Genomic DNA, 10,050 nt, shown 5'->3' with positions numbered 1-10,050 from the left:
TTATATTAAATTAATCAAACATTATTTTTAAAATTATACATTTTTTACTACAGTGAAAGTCATTCAACACAATATATATTGTAAGGCACTCGAGTACATTGTTGATTGAATTGTCTAATAGTTTGAGGTGATATTACATGTACATGACCATTAATTTTTCTTGCAAGGGAGACATATGCACCAACTTGGATGTAGGTATATTGTTGGTAGTTGAATCTTGAGGACATATATGGATGCATTAAGCACCACCCTTATGGGGCCATTATGAGTGAGAATTATTAATAATAAATGTCTCTAATATTTATTGATGATCGAATCTAATGATACTTTGAGATAAAGTTGAGAGAGAATGCCACAAGAAACCTAAATGATTGATAATATTCATAAGAATCCATTTAATTAATTCTCCACATAATATGACACTATTTTTTGATGCTATAGATGTTGATGATAAATATAAACTATTGAGGATAGTGCAATAGAATAATGTTTACTCTCAAATGGACTAATTTTATGTTATTTATCTTCATTTAATGGGTCCTTAAAAAATTTATTCCTTCTTCCTATAATAGAAACACTATGAATTTGACCACTAATTCTTTTCTTTTACTACAAGATGGCCAAACTTATTTAAGTTGATTGTTTTCTTATCTAAAAAATAAAATAATATTTCAAACAATAAAGTTCCTTTCTACAATCATGTTATCATCCTCATTTATAATTTGGGTTAGTTACCATTTGAAAAAGACATTTCTATGTATTCTAGGACATCAAATGGGGGATCAAATAAGAAGGTGATCCTCTTAAGAAATCAAAGAGTAGAAAACACCTCAAATGGTTCTATTTTGCACTAGCTAAGTTAGGCCTTAATTTTTTTGAGTTGCGTGTTAGTTGGCATGATGATTGAAGTATCTCTATAAAATCAATTGCCAATGCCTAGAAGGAAGAGTGATGGTAGATGCACCCCAATTGTGGTTGTTGTTAGTTGTGATCGCCAAGCATGTTAACTTCATTTAATTATATTGAACAATATTATTACAAATGAGATGGGAGTCACCACCTTTTAGGATTATCTACATGAATAGCCCATCTATTTGATAAGGTGGGGTTCACTTAATGAGACTACTAATAGAAATGATGTATATAACACTTCATAAGTTGTCAAAATTAATGAAATAACACATATTTAGTTGTTTATAACCCATGAACTAGTGTTATAACTAGTAGATATAAAAGATGAGAAATATCTAGATACCATAATGTAAACTTTACTTTAACGCAATCTTGGCAGATCACTCTAAAACATAACATAGGTTATACAAAAAGTCTGTATACTTGACATTGTTAGGACCTCCTCAAATAAATATAATCAAGCTAACATTCAATCACATATTAACAATTTGTGGGAATACCAAGCAAAATATGCACATTAAAAAGAGCAAATTTAATTGTCCCCTACACCAAAGGTATTGAAATTGAAGCTACTACAATGCGATCATTAGCCAAAAAATCAAAAGTGTACTCCCCACCACAGAATGTGGAGGTATAACTCCCACTATTTGTACAAAACAGATTCCTATACTTGAGACTAGAAGCCCTCTTTGAATTTCACCCACATTTTTGTTCTTTTAGAGATTTTTTTATCATGGAAGCAAAGAAAATGTGATACCTACAAATATGGTAATTTTGTTGCTTCTAAACTAAGTACCTTAGGAGTAGCATACTCTTTCAAGAGAAACCTCTTACTTCAAAACAAATTACCAAACTTGTAGTCACTTCTTATATGTGCATTAATAAATCCATAATAATAAAATTTGCATCAATAGTTCCAACATTTTCAATCCTATTCGAACCTAAATATTTTTAGTCCCCTACAACTCAAATGATAAGAGAGTGATGACATAACCTACAATAGCTCTAAAATGGTAAAAATATTGAACAAAATGTTATAATTATGTTTTTTTGTATTAAGTTATATTTGAAATTAATGAAGAAATATTTGATTGTCTATTGATAGATAATTATGTTTTCTAGCATCCTACCTAGGTGTGCCCAAACAACATCTTTGAAACGGGTCATTAACATCAATCCAAGGTCAAAGGGGGATTTTTGTCTCTTGTTATAGCTACAATAGCAAGGGTCATAGGCATATTTGCAAATTGCAAGGTATAGACAAAGCACATGAAGCAATTGGCAGATGTTAAGGGCCTAGGTTAAAAAGGAACATGATAAGGTAAGATTGACAATGACCCTTTTCCAACATCCTCCTTGCCTATGGTGAGACTAACACTTATTTTGAAACATGGTATGGACACCAATCAGAGCATAATGTGAGGAGGATTTTTGTTACATATTATAACTAGAAATCCTTTGATAGAAATGTATGGAAAATGTGGAAGCAGAGACGATGCAGTGAACTATTTATTTAAAATAATGGAAAAGTAGACAATTTTTAAATTGCTTGTATGAGAAAAGCATTACACACCTTTTTCTCTTCGCAATGAACAACAATTAGTGATGTTCAATTCTTAAACTCTAGTGTGGGAAGCACTAGACAATAGAAACATTGAAAACCAGACAGCCGTTGGGGAGACGAGGGGACGTGGGGATGGGGGGACAAAGGTAAAAAATTTCAGAGACAAATTTTGAGGACGACCGAAGGATTTGAGCCTTAGAAAGGATACACGTTTCCCTGGAACACTGACCAGAAACGACAAATTTTATGAAAACTGATGTTCAGATTAAAGAGATCCCACAACACAACCAACTAAACAATTAGTACTTAACGTGTTGTTCAAACCAGACCATTGAAACTGAACAATCCAAAATTGAAAGTCCAAAATATAATTGGAACGAAATGAAGAGAAAAAGGAAACTACTCTTTCGTTGTATGCAATAAGCCTAGACTTTGCGTCCCCGTGAATATGTAAGAGTCTAGGTATAGCGAAATGCCGAAAGCGATGGGGCACAAAACAAAAATAACTGATAAAAGCGGGCACACCTGCCGCGCCAGATGGGAGAAAAAATTTAATAAAAGTGGGCATGCTCCCATTGACTTCTATCCAATGCCGGTGTTCAGTTGCAATCTACAAGTAGATATGGATGTGGCACGGCAATTTGTGATGGTACTAGACACACATTTGCATGGCTGAGCTCTAGACCTGATATTCTGGGTTAAATCCTCTGTTTTCCTTATATCGTAACCCTTCCTCTCACATCCATCTTAAAGATGGAACAATACAGACCTTCCACAACTAACCTTGGCTTCCACAGCGATAAGAGGTATCATGTATTTTTGAGTTTCAGGGGACCAGATGTGAGAAAGACTCTGGTTGATCATCTTTATGAAGCTCTCTCTGCAGCAGGACTGAACGTTTTTTTAGACACTGAGAAATTGGAAAAGGGGGAAATGATTGGGTTGAGCTTGGAAAGAGCAATTGAGAGCAGTGCCATACGGATTCCTATATTTTCGAAAGGCTATGCAGACTCAGTATGGTGTCTCGAGGAGGCGGCTGCAATGTTGAGGACCCCTGGCTTGATCATTCCCCTCTTTTATGATGTGGATCCAACTCACGTTAGATATCCTGAAAAGGAGAGCAGTCCCTACTGCCAATCATTTCTCAGACATTATGGCCATTCGGATCGATACCCGATAAAAGAGATTAACGAGTGGAAGCATGCTCTCAAGGAGATCTGTTCTCGGTCTGGCTGGTCCAGGGATATAACTCAAGGGTATGTACCTCCCTCGCTCTTCTATATTTTTTTATGTGTTGATTTTTCAGGATTGCCACTGGTGTAATGTATGGGACGCAGCTATCTGGTTCCGAAACCGCTGCATTATATACTGTTGATTTTGCAAACAATGATATGATTTTGAAGCCAGAATAGCTGCATCGGTATGCCCCCATTCAATTACAGCATAATTAAGATACGGGATTTAGGATGAAAGTTTAAATTAAGATTGGAGTTTTTCTTTCCTTAAACTTTTATTTTGATGATGTTTTATTTTAGTAATTTTGTTAATTTTTTTATTAAAATTTATTATAATATGACTTTCAGAATAGTAATAAAAAATAATTATGATTAATGAATTATTATTAAGAAAATTCATTTATATAGGAATAGGACAATTGGTTAAGTTTAAGTTTAATGTTATAATGTAAAAATATAATGTTTGAGATATTTGAAGAAATGGATAGATCTAAACTCACAAAAAAATATAGATAAATACTTTCTGATTGCTTAATTGTTAAAAGACAAATTACAGGTTTCCATCTAGTTTTTAGTTTTATGTTAGTCATTTTATATTAAAACTTTACCCTGAATAATAAATCAATAAATACTTATATTCTTTTTATTCATTCAACTGTATTTTTAAGAGGCCTCGTTAATGTTTAAATCTTATACTTTTCACTGTTTATTAGACTCTGTAAATAATTAACTGTTAATTATATCTACTAATTTTTCACAAAAGAATGTTGCATTTTCCATCTTCTCTTTTTTATTGTATTCGAATTTTACTTAATAACTTTTCTTGCATCTCTGTGCAGAAGTAGGATAATAAGTAGTACTTTTCCAACTTCTATTGAAATACTATGGCTATTGCAGCTTTGAAGCTCGGCTAGTAAAGACAGTGGTGAATGACTTGATTAAGACATTGGATAGGGTGCCGTTACAAGTTGCTAAGCATCCAGTGGGAATGGACAGCATCAAGAATCTTCTCATTGAGGAATTACATCTCAATTCAGTGGATAAGGCGGTTAAAGTTGGAATATGGGGTATTGGGGGTATTGGCAAGACCACGGTTGCCAAGGCCTTGTACAATCAAGTCTATGCTGATTTTGAACCTGCTTCCTTTGTATTTAATATCAGAACTACTGCAACAGGCCCCAAAGGTCTTACAAATTTGCAGAGACAAATTCTTGAAGACTTAACCAGATATGATGGAAAAGTAAACAGTGTTGAGAAGGGCATGTCTTTGTTGAGAGATCGTTTGGGAGGAAAACATGTATTGCTTATTTTGGATGATGTGGATGCTGTTAATCAATTGGATGATTTGATTGGGGATTGGCTGGCTCCTCACAGCAGAGTTGTTATAATTTCCAGAGACAAACACGTTCTCAATGTTGCTCAAGTTCAATACATCCATGAGATAAGTGGGTTGGGGATAAATGAAGCTCTCCAGTTATTTAGTTGGCATGCTTTTCTTAGAGCTTGTCCAAATCATAGTTACGAATCTCTGTCTAAAGGATTAGTACAAGCTTGTAAAGGACATCCTCTTTCGTTGGAAGTGATTGGATCTTTCTTGTATGATAAGAAGGATGACATAGGTTGCTGGATGGAAGCCTTTCACAACATTACTCTCCACCCAAGCATTCATGAAAGACTCAAAATCAGCTATAATGCTCTAAGTGATGAGGAAAAAGAAATATTTCTGGATATTGCTTGCTTTTTCATTGGAGAAAACAAAACATATCCCATTGTTTTCTGGATATCTTTGTACAAGATGGTAGACACCTCCATATTTAATCTTTCAATGAAGTTATTGATAAAGATTAACGACAAAGGAGTATTTGATATGCATGACCATTTGCAAGATATGGGGCGGACCATTGCTGAAACAGAAAAAGAGCGTACCCGAGTTTGGGAAGCTACCCATTTAAGCACCCTATGCAACAACACCAATTTCTCTCGTCTTCGACTCAGTGAAAGCAGTCCACAAAGTCTTGAAATGCTTTACAGTCCTGGTCTTCGCTATCTTCATCTGCGGAATCTGTCCATTGAAGGCATGACTAAAGACACACTAGCCATGCTTCCTCCATCTTTGATATGGTTAAGGTTGGAAGACTGCAGCTTTGCAATTGGGATGAACAGAGCAGTGAAGAAGCCACGTCATTCCAGATTTATGGATAACTTTTGGCAATTGAAGATTCTGCAACTAAAAGGTTCCATTGATCTGGACGGCCTTTCTATCTTCTCCCTGTTTTCTCTTCCTAACATACAGCTGCAGTACTTGGATTTGGAAGGGTGTGTTGACTTAAATAACCTTCACAGTAGTATTGGTAACCTGTCACAACTATATCTGTTGAACATGGGAAGTTGTAACAATTTGAATAACCTCCCTGCTACCATTGGTAACCTATTACAGCTGCAGCACTTGCACTTTGAAGGGTGTCACAGCTTAAATAACCTCCCTAATACCATTGATAACCTATCACAGCTGCAGCAATCGAACTTGGGATGGTGTGATAAGTTAAATGACCTCCCTCATACACTTAGCAACCTGTCACAGCTGCAGAATTTGAACTCGGAATGTTTTAAATGGTTAGAAAACCTCCCTAATACCAGGGACAAACTGCCACAGCTGCAACACTTGTACTTGAAAAATTTTGGGAATTTAAAAAATCTCTCTGAAACCATTGGCAACCTGTCATGGCTACAACATTTGGATTTGAAAGAGTGTACAAATTTACATAATCTCCCTGATACCATTGGCAATTTGTCACAGCTCCAACACTTGAACATGGCATATTGTATCTGTTTATATAAGCTGCCTGATACCATTGGCAATCTGTCACGGCTGCAGCACTTGAACTTGGCACATTGCGTCAATTTAAAGAGGCTCCCTGATACCATTGGCAACCTGTCACAGCTGCAGCACTTGAACTTGGATTGGTGTACTGGGTTAAATAAGCTTCCTGATTCCATTGACAACTTGCCGCGGCTGCTGTTTTTGAACTTACACCAGTGTGAAATTGACCATCCTCATACAATTGGCAACCTGTCAGATAAGCATTACTCTGGCATTTATACACTTTGATTTTATGAATTTTAAAGTCTTCTGCTCTATTCTTCCTCAACTCAAATGTCAAAATATTCTAATGGAGCTTCCTGTGTTTGCCTGGACAGAAATTGAAGTATTGTTCTATTTTATTCTACTATTCCTCAACTGAAATGTCAAAAATGGAGCTTCCTCTGTTGCCAAGACAGAAATTGAAATTTGTTAATCCTACAGAATAGTTAAATATTATTGTTTTTTTTCCTTAAAATTAGGTGCTGAGTTAATATTAAATAGAATTGCCTCAAGAGGCTCAAATTTCCTGTCACGGCTATTGTATGGTACGGTGATGCATTCAGCTCTGTGAAATGAAACTGCATCTTAAATGTAAGGCCCCTCCTTTCATACGATAGTTATAACTTCTTCTCTGTTGCTAGTGGATTCCACCACTGATGGTTAGCCAAGTTAAATTGATGAATTTTACATTGTTGATCTAGGGCAGACCATGTGACATGTTATTTTAATACTTCATTAATGCATTCATATGAGGACAAGATATTAAGGTGTTGTTGCAATGAGACCCTACTGTCATGTTCATATACCTTGTGACTATATCATGCATGGTGATATGCATGGTGATAGTAAACGTTTGTAGGTTTTATCAACAAGCCTTGTGCCCTTGTTTCGTAGCTAGGTACTTATGATGTCATGATACTAGGGATTTTGTGTGTGTCATAATTAAATATTAATTGTAAATAATTATTATGTTTCATTATGTTTTCTTTGTCAATTATTGTTGACAATATGGTACCATGCAAGCTACTCTTACTGTCATGATGGAAGGTTTAACATGGTTTGAATATTTGGTATGATATCATAGCAAGTAATTCTTGAACTTGATAAATGGTTACTTTGGGAATAATTCTCTAACCACCACTTTTATATTAATATATTGATTTATATAATAATTGATTTGATTCAAGAATGATTCTTTGGTCCCATTACTAGGAATGAAAGTGTAATTGTCAAAAAAGAGTTTTAAATTGAATATTTGGATTACTGTTGAATGTAATTAGTGAGATATACAAAACAATTGAATTTAAATAAAGAAGGCTATTATTTTAACAGATAGAATTACAGATGGCTAATGTTGAGTGGAAAGAGATTGCATATTCAAACTCACAAGATCAAGCTATAGAAATCCGATGGTAAACATCCAAGGGTGTTCGAAGTATGTAACTAGTCAATGGAAGAACGAGAGGAATCACCAATTCCCTAGTGACCCCTCTTCACAATTGTAAGTAACATGTTTTGTTGTTGGAATGTGAAGATAAATGTTATTTGATTTTGTGAGCCAAATAGTTTTTATTTAAAAGTTCATTAATTTCAGGAAGATGTTGAGCTATTTGGTTGGTGTCTTGTTTATGTTGGAATTAGTGCAACCCATAGGCAGCTTGGTAGGCTATTAGGTGGTTTGGGGGACCGTAACTGATTAAAAATAAGTCAGAGTATTAAATATTTTAATCTTTAATTAATTTTGTTCTCATATAAATGTAATAACCTTTCAATACTGGATTGTCTTTTTGACTTCCAATGAGGACATAAATGTAGTGCCTGTTCAGCTTCTTTGAAAGCTTATAAATAAGCTCAATTTGAATCCAATTGCAGGGAATTAGAGAGTTATAGAGTTACAGGCATACAAATCTTAAGACGAGTTTGCAAAGCTATGACATGCATCGTGTATGTGGAGTTAGCCAATTTGTATCAGCTCTCATGAAGTCCACAGACATACGCTCCTTCACAAGATTGTCTAACTTGTACGGGCTCGGGCATACAACACTTTTTTACAGAGTTTGCCCAAATTGGATGGATTCCGGGCATACAACTCTCTTTCACAGAGTTTGCGCAAATTGGATAGATTCCGGGGATACAACTCTCTTTTACAAAGTTTGCCCAAATTGGATGGATTATGGGCATACAACTCTCTTTCACAGAGTTTGCCCAAATTGGATAGATTCAAGGGGGCATACAACTCTCTTTCACAAAGTTTGCTAAAAATTATATGATTCTTACACATTTTCGATGAAATGAAATTTGTATATGATTTATTATGTGTTTACAATATCACCAATTCTGCTTTGGGTATTGTCCTCTGAATTGACAAAATAATTCAGATCAATGGTATCAGAACCATTTTCGATCATTTTAGATGCATTTACAAGCAAGCAATATATTTAGTATCCTTATGTTGATAAGCAGTTCCGTAGTGTTTCAGCTTAAGATGGATGTGTTCCGTAGTGTTTCAGCTTAAAATGGATGCGATAGTATGAATCATATAGGAGATTACTATAATTGCGAAATCTCATGAATGAATCCAGAATGGAGAAAGCTTCATGCATAAGAACCTGCTCAAGTGTCGCCGCCATCAAGAAAAGAATTCATTGGAGGTGGTTTCCTTCAACATGGCTTTGGCTGTTGACTGGAATCTAAAAAAAATAATGTTATGGGTCATAATGGACAGCAATCATAGATTCGTACAGAAAGAGTGCATGGAAAAGAAAAGAAGGTTCTTTAACGACACTTCATCTTCTGTAAATAGATAGTTGACAGAGGTGGCAACGAGGCTTGGGCTGAAGCTGAAGCGCTAGAGCCATGGTGGAAGAGCAAAATAATCTGGTGCGGCGTACAGAGCACATAACTGAAGTTTGCTTAAGCTCAGACCCTAATTGGATTCAATTTCCTCAATAGTAGAACAAAATAAAAATGCTAGTAAGACATCTGGCTCAAAATGACAAATACCCTAGTCATGGACAAAATAGTTAAAAGTGAGCCCTTGGGATTTCTTGGTGATTCTCCAGAAACGGATTCTTCGTAGCTTTGTGCGACCAACATGAATAGCTTCGCTGTTCAAGCAGAGCCTGCCAACAGTCGTCCTCTTCTTTTGAAATATAATAGTCTTCACTTAAGGTCTAATGCATATGGATGAAAAGATTAGCCTCACGATTCACTTTGCCATCACCTCAGATTCAAACCCTTCAACTCCTCCGCGACGATGCGACTTCAAATTTATACTAAATGAAGGTGTGTTAGAGGGATCTAATTCCTCCTCCAAAATCGACACCGATCTCACCAATGCAGAACTCATAACCGCTCTCCAGAATGACAAATGAGTCGTATGTAGAGATAGTAGATGGCAGTGGCCACAAGCAGAAGCGGCAGGGCGTAGTTTCTTGTTGGAAGTCTAAGTGTTGTTTTCATATAAATGTAATAAC

The 10,050-nt window shown here is 35.5% G+C and overlaps 1 protein-coding gene across 1 annotated transcript; it reads left to right on the top strand.

Annotated features, from left to right (window-relative positions):
* Positions 1 to 2,928: 2,928 nt before the first annotated feature.
* LOC131035448 (disease resistance protein RPV1-like) lies at positions 2,929 to 7,333 on the top strand. The gene is made up of 2 exons (XM_057967147.2): positions 2,929 to 3,732; positions 4,609 to 7,333. Exons 1-2 carry the CDS (start codon positions 3,230 to 3,232, stop codon positions 6,818 to 6,820), a joined length of 2,715 nt encoding a protein of 904 aa, XP_057823130.2. The 5' UTR covers positions 2,929 to 3,229; the 3' UTR covers positions 6,821 to 7,333.
* Positions 7,334 to 10,050: the final 2,717 nt, after the last annotated feature.

The sequence above is a fragment of the Cryptomeria japonica genome, chromosome 7, assembly GCF_030272615.1.
Source record: "Cryptomeria japonica chromosome 7, Sugi_1.0, whole genome shotgun sequence".
NCBI lineage: Eukaryota > Viridiplantae > Streptophyta > Pinopsida > Cupressales > Cupressaceae > Cryptomeria > Cryptomeria japonica.
This window is presented reverse-complemented; position numbering and strand designations above follow the sequence as displayed.

Coding starts and splice junctions, on each gene's coding strand:
- LOC131035448 (XM_057967147.2), top strand. CDS start 3,230: ATGGAACAATACAGACCTTCCACAACTAACCTTGGCTTCCACAGCGAT. Junction 3,733..4,608: donor TCCAGGGATATAACTCAAGG/GTATGTACCTCC, acceptor TGGCTATTGCAG/CTTTGAAGCTCGGCTAGTAA.